The sequence below is a fragment of the Mirounga leonina genome, unplaced genomic scaffold (genome assembly GCF_011800145.1).
Source record: "Mirounga leonina isolate KUSES-001 unplaced genomic scaffold, KU_Mleo_1.0 Mir_53, whole genome shotgun sequence".
Lineage (NCBI taxonomy): Eukaryota > Metazoa > Chordata > Mammalia > Carnivora > Phocidae > Mirounga > Mirounga leonina.
This window is the reverse complement of record NW_023270807.1, coordinates 57,969,464-57,990,109: the sequence shown is the minus strand read 5'-3', so window position 1 is coordinate 57,990,109 and position 20,646 is coordinate 57,969,464. Positions and strand designations below refer to the sequence as shown.

Sequence of the window (20,646 nt, the reverse complement as noted above, 5' to 3'; positions counted from 1 at the left end):
CCTAGAGCCCACCACAGTATCTGGCATATGGTAATCAATTAAACATTTGTTAAATGAATGATTAAAAGAATGAATGAATAGATAATGAATTGGAGTATTGACTGCTTGCACAGAGATGTAAATATTATAGATATGTATACATTAGAAATATGCAATATATTATGTGGTATATATCAGAGTGTATACTCTAAGTATTAGAGGAAAGTTATTTCCATATATGTACATTTTAATAAATTATATCAAACTAAATGTAAATTCCTTAAAAGTCAATAAAGTGAATCTTCATTCTAGCAAGGTACTGAAATAAAATATTGAAATAGAACCTATAGAATGGAATTGAAAAACATACAGTTTGGGTGCTTGGGTGGCTCAGTAGGTTAAGGGGCCAACTCTTGATCAGGTCATAATCTCAGGGTTTTGGGATTGAGCCCCAAGTTGGGCTCTGCACTCAGAAGGGAGTTCTCTCTCTGCCCCTTCCCCTGCTCATTCGCTCTCTCTCATTCTCTCTAAAATAAATAATCTTTAAAAAAAAAAAAAAAGAAAAACATACATCTTGCTGCCTGTCAGTAAAAAACAGCACCATTAGGAACCTTCATATAATGTATTTTTTTAAATAATAAACTATATCTTAGGGAAAATTTCATATTTACTGAAGCTTTAATTATATCTTATTTCCCAATTATTGTATTATGTCAATAATCAAAGAACTGAACCAGATACCCGTGCTGAATTTATTCAGCCAATGCTTGGTGAATTGAATGGCAATTTAAATTGAAAATGGAATCAAAATTGAGAGTTGAGGGGAAGTTTTCAGCATCCTTCTTACAACCATAGTATAAAGCATTACTTTATCTTCTGATAAACGATTTAGCTTTATCACTCTTTCTTGAAGAATAATTTTAATAAAAGAGAGGAAGAGAGATTACTTATACTAAATAGGGCTTTTTCTTATTAACATGTAGTGATTTTTTTTATATTCAAGTTTAGTGGCTTTATAATATATACAGTATAGAAAAACAATAAACAAATTGGAGGGTTAAAATTCTCTTCACAGTTCGCTTACAAAATATGACACTTCGAAATCTTAGCTAAGATTCTATCCTTGTTTGTATTAAAAATGTTGATGTAGTCTGGCTACCTGCTAGGAAATAAAAGGTACAAAATTCAAAGAACTTAGAGAAATTCACTTCCTTTAATATTTACTTATGGATATCAAATTTAATAAAGTCAGAGACTCCAACCTAGAGCCAATAAATGAATATCCTTGAATAAATCTAAATTTATTAATTTTTTATCTACTGTGAGCATTTTATATACCCTACATATATATAAGTTCATCCTACACAAATGGAGAGGTTAAAAACATCATAATTCTGGAACTACAATTGGATGAATATATGTGAATAAAACCTACTGTGAAATTCATGTCATATAAAAGAATTTTTCATAATTTGTCTTCCAGAGAACTGCAGACCAGCAGATACATTTTTCTGAAATTACATATTTACATGTTCTCAATTGTTAAATCCCCTCTGAACCATTTTAATTAAAAGACTTTATAATATTTGAATACATATTGGTAAACATAGTTGAGCCCAATTAAAAAAAAACTTCTGAGGAATAGTAAACTTAATTTGATGAATTTCTTCAATATTCATCTTAAAATTATGATTAGCATGTGATTATGATGATTTTAATACATTAGACTATCTAACCAATCTACGCATATTAAATTATACCATCAATAAGGTGTCTTCTGTATATAATTCTGTATAGTCTCCCAGTTAAATTATAGGAATATACTTAATAAACTAATGTTTTACCTAGTAGGCAATAAATATGAAAAACACTTACTTACCAATAATTTGGACAGATAAAGAAATTATCAGTTTTAATGTTAAAGTGGCATATGGAATGATTGACAGTGTCTAAAACAAATACATAAGAGCATTCTGGTTTTAACTCAAACATCATGTCCAGATTTCAATTCTTGGCACCATGACCTAACAATGACCCAGAGACTGTAATCAGAGCAATGAAGCTGGGGGTAGGGGTGAGCATAGAATTGTCCAAGAGGTTTCCAATGAACACCACCTAGGTTAGACTCCTATTTTTAGCCTAGATCTAGGCCATTTGCATATATTCATGGCAACCGAGTCAGTGTCCTCTCAACTATAGCAACTGTCTACCAGAATTATTTTCTGATAGATTTTGGGGAAACAAAACTTTAAATTGATCTGTTAGGGGCTCCCTTGGTAGGAGGTTAAGAGGGAAAGGTCCCACAACTATACATCATCTTAGACATTATTTGTAAAATAATACCTGTTTAAGGTCCCTTTGGGCTGTGGGCTCAGTTATATGAGTATGAATACTCAAATGTTTAGGTTTTAAAGAATCAGTCAGCTTTTCCAGTGGTATGCCGAGAGCCCAACACTATGTATGTTATGAGGGGTAGTAAAATATCTAAGCCACAATCCTCACCTATAAAACTTACTCATTTCTATACAGTCTGATCATGATCATCAACTGCCAATCCAGAAAGCTGAAGCATTTGCTCATTATAAACAGAGGGATTGTAAATTATAAGGTCAAAACTCTTTGGAGTTTCTAGCTCAGTAATTGATTCTCAGCCTGTCTTGGAGTTTTATTTCTTTTATGTACACTACATAGGAGTTTAACAAAAAAAAAAAAAAAAAGCAAAGGTACTACAACTATGCAGCTGTTAAAAACTGAAACATTTTAAATAGGTTAAAAACAGAGAAGGAGACAAACCAGTAAAAGACTCTGAATTATAGAGAACAAACTGGGTTGCTGGAGGGGAGGTGGGGGGGGGAGGCTTAATTGGGTGATGGGCATTAAGGAGAGCACTTCATATAATGAGCACTGGGTGTTATATGCAACCGATGAATCACTAAAGTCTACTTCTGAAACTAATAATACACTGTATGTTAACTAACTTGAATCTAAATAAAACCAAAAAAAATGAAACATTTTAATCCACAAAATACCTAGGTTTGGGAACCAGGAATTTAAATTATTTAAAGCTCCTTCCATTCTGAGTGAAACGAGGTTTGGGAGCCATTGGTCTGATCAAAGTTTGTTGCCAATGCTTGAATTTACCCTATGGAATTCCTATCTAAACACAGACCTTTTGGAAGAAGCAAACTTGATCTAGATTGTAAAGGACAATCAGTGTATGGAAGAGCAAAAGGAAGAGAAGTGTATGTTACAGAACAAGCTGAGGATGAGTGACTGGAATATTACCCCTTATCTCCAGGTAGGCTTCATGAGGGATCAACCTAGAATCCTCAGAGAAAGATGACTGAATGGAAAACTGCCCTTTCCTTCACCCCTGGAGGCAAGAACTCAACTGTATTTTCACCTACTCTAGCATCAATTCTGCCATGATGGGCAGGCTGCTTCCAGGAAACCCAAAAACTAGACTTAAGATAGGAAAGTGTTTTTCAACTTGTATTTAGTCCATTCCTCCTACAGATTATCATAAAAATCTTAAGACTGCTCTCCTTGATCCCCCTCTTGACAGTTGAGATTCGCTGATCCAAAACCTCATTATCCTCAACATCCAAGAAACTTTCCTAATAAACTTCATATTTTGAAGTTTTGAAAACTTAAAAAAAATTCCATACATAAAAGTGTATTATAAGTTGAACACACTTTTCCAAATGGTCCCCTGGATTCTCCAATGTGGCAGGTGAGGTAGAAGGAGGCATCTTCATCTGTCTCTATCCACCTCTATGCTGAGCCCCCCAACACTGGGTTAGATCTTGGGAAAAAAATAGCCAAAGGTAAGTTAGGAACACCTTGGGAAAGATAGTGAGGTTAATGGTGTAAGGGTGGCACCGAAGTCTATCCTATGCCTTAAAGAGTAAGCTCCAGAAAGACTGCCTAACACAGCTCCTTGATAAAGATACCTGTGTAATCATAGAAAAGTCCCACTTATCTATCCCAAACAGCTGTAACAAATCTGTTTATGTAATGTTCCTGAATCAACACAAATGGATCAAATACAGTTCCTTGTGTGACTTGAAATACAAAACTTGAATAACAGCTAAAAATTCATCATGGGCAGATGGATGAAGAATGAAGTATATATGAAATCACACACAGTTTTCCAGAAAATGTTTGTGAATACAAACAAATAGAAAAACTATGCAGTTGTGAAAAATCTTAAAGCAAAGGACTTAGCATAATATCTTTGCATATTATTTTTTATTTTAGCTATGACTTGTTTCCTACTAGTGTTCTGGGTATTTGATAATGCCAAACTCCTGATGTTAAAGAAGAAACAGAAACTATGGCCCTGCTCTTCTATAAAACTACTAACTCAGAATAAGTTTGTTCTATTAGACAATAAATCCTTTTTCAATGTGTTTATAATAGCTTCAAGTGCATTCTGAAGAAGAGTATTTGAGGGTAATTTAGAAAAGACAGACTATCTTAAATGTTTATGCACAGTTTAAGAAGTTGAATTAAATGTACATGAAATTAACAAATATTACTTTGCTTCAAACACATGGTAAATAAACAATTACACTTTCAATTCCAAAAGTTATTTTCTGCTATTAAGCAGAATGTTCTATACATTTTCATATTAATTCCAATATTTTCCTTGGAAGATAGACACATAGCAAATAATATCCATTCTCTAGAAATGGAAATCAAGGCCCAGCACAATTTAATGATTTTTCCTAATTTATGATTACTAGATGACAAAGTCAAGAGTAACATTCATAACTCAACTAAACTCAGAGTCTTAGGTCCTAAATGCATGTAGAATTAGAAAATATTATTAACAATGAACTTACTCTACTAAAATTATTTTTAAATTTAACTTTTAATTCTGATTTAAAATAATTTTATTACATTATATATAACTATAACACAGTGATATATATATATAATTATTATATAGATACACATATATAATGCTTCAAGGAAGGGGGAGCTCTTCAAGTTAGACAACAAACATTGAGAATTTCTTGGAGGCAATTTATTTTTATTCCTCAAAGAAGCTAATAGTACTTTTAAATTGTCCTCCCGTGCATTTTTCCTTGGATTAACTGGAAACTTTTCCTTGCTTAATCACGTCATCTGGCCATATGTTAAAAGAACATTGCTTCATTTCATTTCAGGATTTCACTTCAGAGGTATCTGTGACCCCAGACCAAGAACTTCTTAAAGGCTTCAATGATTGAGGACAAGGATGGGTCCTTTGCTTTCATTTCAGTAAGACAGAGAAGGGAGATCCACTTAGTCTTCATAAAACACAAGCAGTAGTCTGAGAAACCACTTGACTACTGTTGCACGCTAAATAAAGCTCATCCTTTCACCTTCAGTGGCTTTCCAGAAGCTACATACAGGAGTCCAAATCCTATGACCTAAATATTAAAGCTCTGAAAAAGCAAGGCCTTATCTATCCTCTATAGATAGAAAGATAGATATGAGGACAGAGCTGGTCCATTCCGTCTCCCAAAGCTCACCTTCTTAATTTCTAACTAAATTTCTTTTCTTGTGCTGAGTCTTTTGTCAATGATACAGCCCCCTGTTCCCTATCACCCCCACCCCCACCTCCCCATCACAATTTTTTATAGGCCCCAACCAGAGTCCCATCTCTTCTATAAAAATTCAAACCCACAATAATCTCCTTTAAACACCTATTGTATATCTTTTCTGCACCTCTCCCTCTATATAGGCAATATTTTTTCTTTAATTAGACTACAAACTCTTTGAGGCAGAAGCTGGGTCTTAGATTTCTATTTGCCTGACACATAATATATACTCAATTACTATTCATTGTATGAGTAGAAGTGGTTAAAGCTTTGGATGTGGGGGAAAAAGGACCTTGGCAGGCACAGAAGAGGGGAAAGGAGAATGACAAAAAAGAAGGAGAAAAAGAAAGAAGGGATAACCTATCAGATAATGTTCTATGAAAGAAAGATGAAGAAAACAAAGTAGGCAAATGTTTAAGGGAGCTACCAGAACCAGTGGCTTTTCCTAAAATTGATACAAAGCACAGAGTCAGAGGCTACATTGGAAAAATAACATAATTCACTGAAAAACATCACTAGACTGAGAGTCAAGATATTCATGTTTGGGTGTAAAATCTGACACTAATTATCTGTGACTGAAGCTATTTAACTGCTCTTGGCAATTCATCTCTAAACTGAGGATCCTAGATCTGATGATCTCTAAAGCCCCCTTCATCTTGACAGAATATTCATTTCTTCTGGGCAGGGAAGGACCTCTACATTACAAGCTATGATAATCTGAATACAGAAGCTTCAGCTGGCAAAAAGAAGGGCAATATTAAAAATAGATCTATAAAATAGATCAAATCCCTATTATATGGAAACAGGACATTTCTTTAATATTTGCTTTGCTTCGTTGATCATTTAAGCTGAGCAGTATTCCCATCGTGATCAGTCAAGGACTCAGAGTAAGGGAAATGGGAATTAGAGGCAACACCTTACAAATACTTGCTCTAGTTCAATGATGGAAAAGTAGTTGTTGATTTTAAAGGGTATGCAAAGCATTTAAAGATCCTTTTGATTGGGAAGAGATATGTCAATGTAAGAATATCACTGACATCTTATTTAAAATAATTACATATGCTCAAACATGTGGACCAATACAAGCAAAAAGATCAATTTACAAAGCACTGAGATGCTAGGCAGTAAATCTAGAAAAGACTGTATCCAATGGCATTTGATTTCTGTTTTCTCAGTCTCCCCTTCACATCAGTGCTAATCACTCAGCACTCCCTTAGGCACTGGGTATTCTCTTTTGTATCTGAGCACCTCTGTCACAGACAGAATCCATCAATCTAATAAACTCATCCTAACTTTACAGTCTAGGGACTATGTGCCCTCCCTTCCAGAATATACTTGTCTTACAACAAGGCCATGGAAGAGGGCAGATGCGCAACCAAAAGGGAAGACTGACAGAATTACATGTATCTGTGGGGAAAATATCTGAAAGCCACAACCTCCCCAGACTCTTTCTTTAAAAAAAAAAAAAAAAAAAAAAGATTTTATTTATTTATTTGAGAGAGAGAGAGAAAGCACAGAGGGAGAGGGAGAAGCAGACTCCCCGCTGAGCAGGGAGCCCAATGCAGGGGCTCAATCCCAGGATCCTGAGATCATGACCTGAGCCAAAGGTAGACATAACCAACTGCACCACCCAGGGCCCCTCCCCAGACTCTTTCAGATCTTCACACATAAGCCCTACTGTCTAGTGACCTGGCTCTCCACTAAATCCAGAGAAGAATGTTGAGTTTTTAGTTTAGGAAATAAATGGTTTGAAAGCAATCTATAAGCAAATACTATATTTGAATGCTGCCATAAATGCAGAGGTATGTCAAAGCCCAAATACAAAAATAACATGAAAAATGTTTAAAAATCTTACAGATAGATTTTGATGGTCATCTCTAACCTCCTACTCACATAGGTTTTATCAGATTGGTTTTATTAAACCAATTGCTTTTAAACTTGTTGCTTTGAAAATACAATACGAAATGTTCGGCCCTAAAGGTGTGAGACAAAGGAGGCTTACTTGTTTGGGGATCAAGAAAGAGTGAGAAAAGTCTGTGTTCCTTAGAGAACCTGTGGAATGTGGGGCGGGCTGGAGGGTGAAAACTGGTGACCTCTAGGCTGCTTGCTGCTTTTGATTTCCTCAATTCAGATTTTTTTTTTTTAAGATTTTTATTTTATTTATTCATGAGAGAGAGAGAGAGGCAGAGCGAGAAGCAGGCTCCCAAGGAGCAGGGAGCCCGATGTGGGACTCGATCCCAGGACCCTGAGATCATGACCTGAGCCAAAGGCAGACGCTTAACCATCTGAGCCACCCAGGCGCCCTCAATTCAGATTTTTTAAAACAAATTTTTAAATTGTGTACAATTAAAATCTTGGAGGTTTTTATATGAAAACTTGGATTTGGGGTTTCTTTTTGGAATTATCGAAGGAATGGACAGCTTTCAGTAGACAATTCCACAAGGAAAGAAACAGCTGGCGGGGTGAACAATCTCATAACAGATTGAGGCTTGACTTTTACGTTGGGACTGGCTGTTCTTCAGTGTTTCCAATGTAAAGCAGGGAACCGCCCTTCTTGGGGGGGGAAGGGACCTGAATGGACTAAAGTGTGGTAACCTGAATGCAGAACTTTCAGTGAGAAGAAAAAAAAAAGGACAGGATTAAAAAGACAACATAAAACATCAAAAATCTATGACTATATTGAGAACTTCTTTATTACCTATGCAGTTTCTCTACTATAGACAAGCTTTGTTTATAAGTAAAAAAAAAAAAAAAAAATGATGAAACTTTAAACAACGAAATTTGTTATTTTCAGTTACAGAAAAGAAAGAATTCATCATCACCTACCTTCAACACCCTGTATACTCTCAAAGAATTTTAAATGCCTTTTGTGTTTGAAATAAGAGACATAATTCAATTTGTTAGGTCAGCTCTTAAAAATATTTCCTTATTGAAACTTGCTCCTAAACCTAGGTTCACATATATGATGAAGATCTAAAGAAAGCTTATTTAACCTACATTAAATCTTGATAATGCATTAATGAGTCTTTTAAAGGGATAATTTTAATTCCCCAATCTTCAACCATAAAGACTATATAGTGCTAATCTGCCTTGCCCTTTCGATTAAACTTGTTAAGGGCATTCTATTCAGTCAGCACCAGGAATGGGCCATTAAAATTCTTGTTCGGTAAGAGTTGTGTTTAGTGCTCTGTTGTTTTAAATTCCATTAAATCCAAATGGTCTTTATCGCCCCATGACCACCGTGACTTCAATCAGCCAATTTAATTACCTTACAAAATTGTCAGTAGAAGCAGCAAAGAAAAACAGGAAGCCCTATGACGTTATCAGATTGAAATCTTCCTCTTTCATGTTTAATCTAGACCAGTCAATAATGATGATGTGCACCTACTTCCTTCCCTCTCAGGGGCTTTTGACCTTACCTTTCATGCTAAGATTTAGGGTTTAAGATACATTTGAAGCATTTCTAGTACCTTGATAACTGGACTATGAATTGAATGCCCATAGAAGATAATACTACATCATCACCCAAATTCGAGACAATCAACAATTCCATTTCAATACATCAGACTACTCTACCAGGGAAAACCTAAGGTCTCCCACAAACCCCAGGTATTATGGATGCAGTGGATTAATGATTTAAATATAGTGCAATTGAAAAATAGTGAACTGCTTTCTACTCTGATGTGTAAAAACGGACATTGATAATTTTCAGGGAACAAGTATAAGTAGACCTACAATAACACAGTAAAATCTTAAGGACAGAAAGAGAAAATGAATTGCTCACCCTTGAATTTCTGCTACAAAAAAGCAAAGCATTTTCTGTATCAGAAATGTTGACAATTAAAAGAAAATCAAAGATTATGTCATCTTTATCACAGACAACACTTTATTTAATGGTGAATAGACTTGAAAAGGCTCTGATAATCAATGATACATCCCGTGTTTGGTCTATGGTATGTTCCTCCTTTGTGTGGGAGCAATTCACATTAACTTTCCTGTGCTGAGTAAATGTTGAAACAGTGTCATCTGAGAATTCAGGGAATGTACACACTGCAATAATCACTTGAATTAAACCAAAGAGCAGAAGGTGTCTATCTAAAAAATTGTCTACTGACATATAAACTCTGTTCACTTCTGAAAGACAACCTCACAAAGCCTGAAAATGTGTTGAGTTCCATGTGTCTGGGTGGAGAAGGGGTGCTATTTCTAGAGGACGAAAAGATCGTTTTTCAAAGTCATTTTCTGACATGAGTGTGCCTCTGTTGATGGATCACATCAGAGTTAGTCTTTGAAGCTTTAAGAATAAGTGAGAACTTATGTGAAAAACAGAATTTTTTTAGTGGCCATTGTGTTGGCAATTCTTGGAAAGATTTCCCTCCCCTGCTTTCCAGAGCTCAGCTGAGCAGGTGTTCGGGCTTTATCTGTTGCAAACAGTAGCCGCTATTACTCCCCCATCCCCGCCTCTCAAGAGCCAGTTTTCCTGCTTCCAGATGTAAGGCCACTCCTCCCTCCCGCCCACCTCACCTCCCAAAAGAAGAAAAATGGGTTTCAAAGAACTAGCAGAGAGTGGCGGCTTCTAAGCTCAGTCAATTCACTCACCCTCCTTCATGCTGTAGTACATCTGCTACTAATTATTCTATCTGGGAGCACATGGGATGTCCAGCAAATAGGGGGATTTCCATAGGAACTCTTTCCACTCCTTCTCACGTCATGGGTTTTATTATCTGAGCTGTCACCTTCGCCATGTGTGCTGGGAGGTGGCTACGTGCTGCGCCATAGAGTGCTGGCCAGCAAAGAGGTCTGAGCTCATCTGCGCGGGGGGAGACCTCGCCTGCGAAGCCTTTAAAAAAAGCCGTTCTACTGGCAAGCTCAAAAGAAAAGCTAAGTCGAAACAGCTTAAGGAAAGAAGTGGCCTATATCTCACACGCTCAGCTCCTCGGATACCACTAGCTTGGAGAAGCTGTCCAAGAGTTTGGGAGAAAGTTTGGGTTGATGTCTTCGCTCCTGGCGTTCTAAATGCCAGTTCAGATAAGGACTGAAAAATAACCCGACCTCAAAGATCGGAAACAAGTGGTAGCTTGAGGAGTGACTGCTCAAAGAAGATGCCAACACCCCCAAACTACAAAAGGGACTGCTAGCCCAGTATAGCCCCCACCCCCCGCAGAGCCACTTTTTACCCCCACGCTTTCCCAGGAGCAGAGGTCTGAACGGAACAGGAAGAAAGGGAGTCTACTGTAACAGAAGCAGTGTTCAAGTACTGAGAGCGGCAGTAGTTTAGCAGGGAGACTGTGGTATTGGGGGCACGCCCCCGCGAACGGAAGGATCCTGCCTTTGCCCTCTCCAACTACGCGCAAGGCCAGGACGCAGCTGCGGCGACACAAAGGTGCCTCATTTACATAGCCCTGGGACCCACAATGCCTGGGCAGCGGCGGGGGTGGGAGCTCCTCCCGCACCTGGAAAAGCTGGCTCTGAGAACGTTGGACCTGACCTGGAGTGGGGGAACTGACTCTAACTGTCCGGGATCCACTTTGTCCCCTGATAGCCTCTCACTAGGTGGGCACTGTGGAGAAGCCAAGATGTGCACAGCCAGGATCGAAGACGGAAACTGCCACAACCCACGGAGAGACACCTGCCCTCTCATTTCCGAGAAGCTGACTCAGCTGACCACAGGTCCCTTCCCTCACTGTCCTGGGCTGTCTTAAAGCTTAGGGAAACCGCCCTAGGGTCAGCGCTCCGGACACCTTTTCTCGGAGATGTTTGCTACGTGGTACGAGGAACAGGCCCGGGTGTGAAGCTCAGTAGGAGGCAGTCGGGGTGGGAGGGGTGTGTGCCCGGACAGAGGCGCTCCCAGGCGTAGCTGCCTAAGTTTTTTGAGCACTAGAGAGGAGTCATTGTGCCAAAGTGTCAGACTTGCATCGCGAGAGTGCATTTGCCTGTGGGTGGGTGGGTGGGTGTGTGTGTGTGGGTGTGTGTGTGTGTGTATGAGAGAGAGAGGAGGGAGAGAGCGAGAGCGAAATGAGAGAGCGCGGGTAAGAAAGCCCCTGCGCAAGTGAGTGAAGCTTTGTACCCGGAAGACCTGCGGGCGGGGGACTGAAAGCGATTAGGCAAGGGTCAGCGCCCTGTGCAGACAGCTCCCCAATCCACAGACTTTGATAGGAGGACACGGGTTCTGGGTCAAGTTATGGCCCTTGGGTGGGGGGAGGGGATGTGGAGGGCGGGGGTTAAGGGTAGAAAGGACAGCATAGAGCCCTTGAGGGTGGTTTTCCACCACCTGACGGGAATTGGGGCCGGGACAGCTTCCTGGCTGGGCTCAGCAGTTGCCATAGCACCGAGGCGAGGCAGAGTTGCAGGGTGGCTGGCGGCTCCTAGTCAAGCCTAGTCGGTGGAGGAAGTGGGGAAGGGACTAGTTGCCACCTCTTCAGCAGAGGCAGTGCTTCTCACCAGCACCTGGTAGGCCACTGCCCAGGGGTAGCTGCTTCAGCAGCAAATCCAAACCCTACCCTTACAAGAAACGGATCTAAGGATGAGGCTTTGGTTGATCCTTGGAGTCAAATTTGAAATTAACCTTTCTCAAGAATGGCTTATACACTCTCAACCAACCATCCAGTCCACTCAAAACATGTTTCCCCAGAAGGAAAAAAAAAAAATAAACCACTGCATCCAAATAGCCCCAACAGGGGAAATGGTCCAATGATTACAATGTACACAATCCTTCCCCATAACTCAGGTCAGAAATCAGAGAAAATAGATCTCCACGTGGAAGATGTCTGAAGTTAATGGAGAAAATAACAGGTTATCTAAAAACTGAGCTGTTGGTTTAGGGTATCAAGGCACTGCAAGAAAGTCTTTGCCTACTCTCCTATTTCTTAAGGACATTCTTAGTAAGCATTGGTCTAGGAAAATATATTTTTGTGTGTGTGTCAGCTCTTTTAGAAAGCTGCTACACACTCTGCTATAGTCGCCAAGATTTTTAATATGAAGATATGAAATGATCAGCGAATGTAACAATCTAATGATTCAGCAAATATTGTGCTGCAAGACCAGACCAGCAATAATTAAATCTTTAGAGTATCGGTGGCAGTTTTTCAGCTCCAAGTCTTCTTTTTTTTTCCCCACCCAGTCCGCAAGCAAACACACTAAGGCACACTCATTCACAAACACATTTCAGAAGATACCTCAGTATTCCAAATAAGTACGTTGTACTACTCAAAATATTGGGCAAAACTACCATACTGTAGCATTTACCATGCTTGAAAGAGAACAGCTGAACGCACACACATTTTTAATGATACAGGGACCTGTTTAATCTCATCCAAAAAAACAGGCATTCCTGTGGACGCTTGTTGCTAAGAGCAACGTGCTTAAGTACCATCTAAAGGCATGAAGAAAGCAAAAAAAAAAAAAAAAAAAAAAAAAAAACTACAGTAGGAATTTAGATAGACCTGTTGTCTCTGTCATTACCAGCCTTCTGGACTCCAGGTGTTTATGTGTTGAATGGGGGGAGGGGAAGGTAGGATTCCCTTTTTTTTTTTTTTTTTAAAGATTTTATTTATTTGTTTGACAGAGAGATAGAGAGAGAACACAAGTAGGCAGAGGGAGAGGGAGAAGCAGGCTGCCCGCAGAGCAGGGAGCCCGATGCGAGACTCGATCCCAGAACGCTGGGATCATGACCTGAGCCGAAGGCAGCCGCTTAACCGACTGAGCCACCCAGGTGCCCCCTTTTTTTTTTTTTAATATGTGAAAAGCATTCATTCCTACCCTGGTTTCACAAAGCCTGAGAAAGATGAGAGATTTTATCATTACAGAAAAAGCACATGAAAAAAAGGAAAGAGAAGAGATGCTGTTGACATGAAAGGATATGCAGGCAATCACTTCAACTTAAATTTGACTGACTTAATGTATCTGTTTTTATCTCAAAGACGCATGCTCAGGATTATATGGTTTCTCGCACTCTTTGGTCTAAATCCACTTGAACTGTCAAAGGAGGCGCCCACAGTGGGAGCATTTACCTTGTTGGCTTTCTCCTCTCTCCCTCTTACCTACTTAAGGGAACTTTCCCTGACTAGTTCTTCTCCTACTAAAACTCCATTGGCCATCCACAGCAGCTGAGTGTTGCCCACGCTTCATTTCCTCCAAGCAGACCTTCTGACCAGCGTTTTCACGGAATCCCATGTTTAGATTTCCCTTTGAGCTCTAAAGGCACCCCGATTGCTTAGGAAAGTAATAGATTCCTCTAATATATAACTGCCACTCGACTCTTTTATCATGCCACAGTGAAATAAAGATGCATACTTAGACTCCCATACACAACTCCTCTCCGCCCCATTCACCACTGTTAATCATTCATTAGATCAGGACAGGTAAGAAAGCTGGGAGTGGAGGACTCACAAGTTCAAAACAAAACAAAACAAAAAAAAAACAAAAAAAAACCTTTCTTAGGCCGCTATTTCTCTTCAGCTAAGCAGCTGTCTCCTCCTGCTAAGTAGAGCCTCTACCTTACAACAATATTTTTCAAAGCCCCGCGTCCCCGTAAAGGCACCAGGGGCTGGAAAAGCGGTGAAATTAACCTAAAAGGCTCTCTGATGACAAAAGAAATCAAAAGGGTTAGCGCCTTTCACTCGCGGACCTGTCCGAGTCCCAGACCGAAGCGGACAGACGCCAACTTGCCAAGGAGTTCCCAGATACTGACTCTTCAGCCCCGCAAGCGGAGAGGCGTGGAGCCCTGACGCGCGCTTCCAGCCCGCCAAGCCCGGAAGGCTCCCGCCGAGAGAGGCGGGCGCAAGCCGGCGGTGCCCCAGCATCATCACCGTCTGCGGCTACTGTGTGGAGGTAATGCAGCGACCACCACCACCACACTGGCACTCACTTCACCCTCCCGGGGCTAATTTTTTTTTTTTTTTTTTTAATAAAAGAAAGAGAAAAGGAAATGAAAATGACGCGCGGGGGTTCTTTAAAACCCCGGGAGGCTCCGGAGCAGTGAACAGGTTGCAACGCATTGAGCCCACCCGCCCGTCAGAGTGAGCCCGCCTGTTTACATCCGGCTGCCTCGGAGCCGGATACCCCGCAAGAGAAAGAGATGGGGAATCTTACCAAATCTTAATACATGTGTGGTTCCTTGGGAATATCCAAACCACAGTAAGCAGAGCAGGAGTTTAATGGTGCGCCTGAAGACTGGATTACTTAGAATCGGGGAAATAATCTTCATGGTGTTTCTGTGTCCACACGCGCGGCACCCACTTCCCCGATCTAGCGTTAGGCTCCCGGTGCGGATAGGAATGAGGATGCGTCGAGTGGTGGCCGCAGACACGATCACGGCATGGTCACAGAGAGGAAGGAGTCTCCGCTTCCCAAACCCATTAGCAATCGCTGCATGTTCCTCACTCACTGCGCCAAGGAGCAACCTTCCACTGCAAGGGATGGTGGGACATCCATGTTAGTCGGGGAGCATCCGGGAGAAATCCAGCACGCACACCCACAATGTCCGGCCGCGCGAGCCTGGGGAAGCAAAGGAGGAGGAAATCAATAGGAAATCCAGCCTTGGGAACCTCCGAGGCGTCGGTAATGAGCCACTGTCCCAGCACAAAAGGCGCTTTGCTCGCAAAGGTTTTGCCAGGCCCTATTCTACTGCACTGCCGCACAGCTTCTGACGTGAAGCCAAGATTAAGTGAGAAAAATTGAGATAGCTGCTTGCCTGTTAAGGCTCTCCGCCAGCGAGCTTCCCCAATATCTCTTATGCAACCTATCTCAACGCCCGCCTTGAGTTTCAAGAAAGAAGTCGGATTTATTTACGTGGAGAAAAGTGCTTTTATTTTCCATAAGAGTCTTTGCTAAGAGAGTGACTGGTGTATGCAAGCGGACTTCTTACAATCCACCGATGAATTTTAATAAATGACAAGTTAAACCAAAGTCACTTTGCCTGTAAGTTGTATAAAAGGAAGTGGTCTAAGGCAGAGGAATTTACTGCAAATATAACCTGTGTTTAGGCTGAAAGAAAGTCTTGTTTATATTCTTAAAATTTTGTCCAGGAGTGAATATAGATTAGAGTGCAATTGCAGAAGTCAAGATAGTCTTTAAAAACTTGAGTGGACATTCCTTGATTACTACCCAGGAATAAAAAAATAGATTTCTTCAAGTGGTCTTTTTAGGAGGAAAATTGTTGAGTTAAAATGAAGGAATCATACTTTCCCACCCATTTTTTTTTTTTTAGCTCATCTAAAATAATTGTGCCTATATAAAAAGACAATGATGTTTAAGTTGGTATAACAAACTCCAAAAGCTTCAATAATTTATGCCCAAATTTGTTCTCATTTTGGTTTTTTGAATATGTTTTTCTTTCAGAGGCAGAATATGGGATCATAGCTTGGGCGACACTGAGTGTCACAGTTTTGTCTAAAAATGCCTTATTATTGCCTAGTGTTCTGGTCAGAATATTTAGAGTCTTCAAGCAGTGACGGACTGTCTTGGCTTTCACCACGTGCAATTTATTCAATGAAAAGAAAAGTACATAAGTATATATTCTTTTAACATGAAAATACATTTTGCTGTTGAAATAAGTAATATGCTGTCATCCAGGCATAGAGATTAAAATACCCAGTCTTAATATTTTACATTCATAAGTGAAACTGAAATGGTTAGTAGTAAGCATATTACTACATATTAGTATTTTAAGTGATCAAGTAGCACGAAACGCAAACTGCTGGACTTGTTTCTTAAAATTAATCTGTTTTTCATAACCAACTCACAGGGCATAGGTTAAACCTTATGAAAAAATTATAAGATTCTACCTTATTTGAAGAATATCTAATTTTTTAATAAGGAGGGATATGAGTACTATTTATTCCAGATAGCAAGAAAACGATGTAATGTTTTCATTCCATCATAGCGATTTTTTTCATTCTACTTTTTTCTTAAGGCATTATAAAATGCTGATTTGAGAATAAAGCTACATTTTGCAAAAGCATTAAGTGCGCATTGACTTTTTAAAAAAGTGGAGGCATAACTGCAGTGTCAAAAATAAGTATCATGAATGACTAGTTCTGCAGTGTAGCAGGCAATTCAATCAAATAATTTGACTATTTGAGCACTTTAAAAGGAACACCTTGTGCTAAAACCAAGGGTATCTAGCGACTCCTTCAGTCCATGTTTAAAATATCTCTTCTAAGACATGTATAGTCCAATATGTTCTGTATTTGTTGTCTCATTTATCCTATTCTGTTTGTTCTTTCTCTTTTTGATCCTAGCAGATATAATAATGACAGCCAGAGCAACAATAAATATTCTTAGTTTTTTCATCTGTCAACATGATTGACATACACTACCTGAAAAGAGCATGTTCTATTGTGACTAATCAAAATACTGCAGTTTTGCAGTATAGTTAGCATTTAATAAAACCTGGGAAAACAAAATGTACCATAACTCCTTGTTAACATAATGGCATTTGACATTACAGTTGTAACTTCTCTACTTAAAACTAATATTTTAAACTATCTGGCTTTTGTGGGATTATTTACTGGATTTCTAGTTGGAAAAGTGAAAGATCAAGCTTCCAGATTCATGAAGTTCTTACCCAGTATATTAAACAGTAAAAAGTCTATCATAAATTTTTCTTACTATTAATTGGTCCCCAAAGACCCAATTTTGCACATATGCTAAATTAGGTTCATTTACATCCATCAACTAATCCGAAAGACTTCAGCATCACAGACAACAACTCCACCTGCCTAATTGAACTTCGGCAGGATAGGAGAAGACCTTTCTTCAGGACCGCGGACAGCGCTCCAGGCATTGATTTATTCTGGAGTAGTACATTGAAAGTAGTACATTGAATGGGTAATGTGCCATTTGAAGTGACAATGTGAATATTTCTACTACACAGAGTCTGGGAATTTGAACTATTGCATTGTTCACATTGTCAAGAGGACTATTTTGTCAACTGTGTTGTGTGTATATTTCAGTGTGCCTTACTGGGTTTGCTTAGCATACCCAGGATGTGCTAATAGTCATCCCTTTCCAGGGCATAGTACTACAAAAGCCATCTACATTAACTGTGAGTTCCCTCATGAGCACTAAACTACTGTTTCTCAGTATTTAAAAAAACGCCGGAAAGACCACCAAGAATTCAGAATACTGAATAACATGCTGTCAATATTCAGTGGCTAAAGACATTTCTAAAATGTACAATTAGTTATTGCTTGAATTCTCCACCTTCAGCTTTTCATCTGTTACAAGGGTAATCAGGTTAATTCCCATTCTTTTTCATTAAACTCTGCTCACTCCCAGGACAAAAACAACAACCCTAAAAAAACCTAAAACAAAAACAACAAAAATCCTAAGATTACCTCCCCAATAATAGAATGGAATAGAATAGATTGTAGAGAAGATACCTCAGAGTAGGGCAATTTTGAAGTTATTGCAAGTTTCTCCCCAATACTGATACCACACATCATAATTCTAAGGCTATATGAAGGATTGATAAAGTCATTATATAGTATTCACTGACCAGATTGAACTCTTTTTAAAATTGTGTCAGTTCTGTAATTTGCTCCTTTCTCAAAGGGAAAAAAAATACTATTTGGTGTCAGACAATCATATATTTACCAATAGTGAGATTTACACACCTTATTGCGTAGTTTCATTTGCTTTTTGTCTCTATTTTAACCATATGGCAACCTTGATTTCTAGGAGCCAAAGCTCTGTAGGTTCCAAGGTCAAAGCAGAGATGACAAACAGCAAATGCACACATATATGCACACATAGAGAGAAGCTTTATCTAAAGTAAGCCTACACACACACACAAACACACAAACACAGAAGGCTGACATGAAGAGATATCAAGCCTGTGATAAATTAGCAAAGAACAAAATGTATATCGTGTTCATGCAAAGCTTGTTCCAACAACAACAAAGTGCCATTACCTTCATCTTTCACTGTGTTTTTATATTTACTGACACTAATGACCTCTTATTCTTGGGCACTATTACTTGAGAAGCAATTTTAGTTTTCTATTCTCCCAGTGAAAATGAATCTTATTCTAGTTAGCTGCCACCTGCTGGGGCATGTACAAATGTGTAATAATCCTTACAGCATAACATTTAAAAAGACAATGCCTATACCTTTTGCAAGAAACAGCAAATACATATCCCAGGACAACCTGAATTTCAAAGGTGTTTCAAAGGTTCTTCCATGCCATATCTGTATTTAAATTTTTTTCACATGGAATTCTTTCTAAGGATTCTACTTGACTTGTCACCAAAGTCCTGCTGTTATGTGACATTTGAGAAACCTCATCTAATAGTAACACCTGACCTATTCTTCCATGTGTGTAGCCTGTTGTATGGAAGCTGAGCTAAAATAAACAGGCTGTTCATCCATGGCATTAGAGGTGCCAGAGAATAAAGTCAGAGCTGATATCAGTTAAAAACACACTGTTGCATACTTGCACTTCGCTCTTTCTAACTATGAATGCTATGCTATGCAATCCCTTGTGATTCTGAACACATACCAGCTGTTCCACCAACATTCTGCTGCACTGATGATTAAAGACATTTAGAGCTTTAATTAATTTTTAGATGCCAAAAATAAGTGTACCTTAATTAAGAAATTGAATTGGAATCGCTTTACATGTCCTGGAATCTTTTTTATTTTTAAAAATTTTAGTCTGTGCAATCCCCAATGCATTTTAAAATAGAAGAAAACAAACAGGTAAGACTCCAGGCATCATTTATTTCTCAATCACTTTCCTTCTGTGTGTTTCATTTTGTTTGTTTGTTTATTTGATTGTTTAATTAGTTTCTAAGGCCACTGAAACCTGTCTCGATGGTTACAGGAACGGTTCCTATAAAAAGTTAGGCAAATCAAAATTGAAATATTATCATCTATCTTCCAGTAACTAAACTACAAGCTAATTAAGATTCAAATGAATCAATCACCTCTTTTGAAATAAAAATAATCATTAATCCGTAAGGTAATTTCTGATGACAGAATACTTACAGTATGAAGATGAAGAAATGCTAGAAGGTAATCTGTGTGTTACCAAGAGGATAGTAGTAGTAAGTTTTCTAACGTCCGTCCCCTATTCTCTAAACTGGAAATCATTACCCAGGGAGCCTCAGCCTAAGTCGTGGTATTTAGTAAAGAACTCCTTGGAGGTAAAAATATCAGGGGGTGAGAGTCATTAAAAGTTTTTAACGTTTATGATCCACCCTGGTGGGTGACTCCCCCTACCCTAATGGGACACCCTCCGAGTTTTTTTAGAAGCTCTCAACACTGGCACTGGTTAAAATGAATGTCTGTAGTTCAGCACAGAACTAAAGAGCAGGGTTAATGGAAAAATGGGCGGATGGAAGGAAGGCTGGGGAGTTCTTCAGACCCGCAGGCAGATACACAGATTCTTGCCATCTGTCTCTCTTCGCCTCGCGTGAGTCCCAGTAGCTGAGGCCACTTCCTGACACGTCCACTTATTATTTTATATGGAGAAAGCGAGCGCCCGCAGCCAACTGAGCCAGTTGTATCCTTGACGGGAATTGGCTGAGGCGAGCGGGACAAAGCCACTCGCAGCGAATCGGTCCCGCGGGTGCCCTGAGCGCACCGGGCTCCGCGGCGCTGCTGTTCGCCTTCTTCCTCTCCAGCCGTTAAAAGCCCCTCGCCCACCCCTGGTCCCTCCTGTGGGAACATACACCTCGGGAGGCAGCCCAGAGCAGAGCCCACCGGGGGGAGTCCTTACCTCTCGCTGCGGGTGAGGTAGGCAGGGAGGGGGAGGGGTGGCCCTCGGGGAGGAGCAGCCGGAGGAAGTCGGGTGGGAAATCTGCGGCTCCCGGACAGAGGAGCGCAGCCGCGGGCGCCCAGCGCGAGTGACGGCGGCGGCGGAGACGGAGACCGCGGAGCAGCGGCGGCGGCGGCGGCGGAGACAGACACGCCTCCTGGCGGGGGTTCCTCGCCTCTTGCTTTAAAGGCGCCGCGCTCCTTTCCCCGCGGCCCCTGCACACACCCAGCGGCTGCAGCCACCAGGGCGCAGCGCTCGCCCCTGGACCTAGACCGCAGGAGCGAAAGTGCGATAATTCTGGGTGCCTCCAGGCTT

At 40.0% G+C, this 20,646-nt stretch overlaps 1 protein-coding gene across 1 annotated transcript in view; it reads right to left on the bottom strand.

Annotated features, from left to right (window-relative positions):
• Positions 1-20,398, bottom strand: part of GRIK2 (glutamate ionotropic receptor kainate type subunit 2) — a 668,139-nt gene extending 647,741 nt beyond the window's left edge. Inside the window, exons 1-2 of the mRNA XM_034991619.1 lie at positions 20,293-20,398; positions 14,661-15,065 (exon numbers count right to left, since the gene is read on the bottom strand). Of these exons, the coding sequence (XP_034847510.1) occupies positions 14,661-14,775 (115 nt within the window). The 5' untranslated portion in view covers positions 14,776-15,065; positions 20,293-20,398. The remainder of the gene's footprint in view (positions 1-14,660; positions 15,066-20,292) is intronic.
• Between the last annotated feature and the right edge of the window lie 248 nt (positions 20,399-20,646).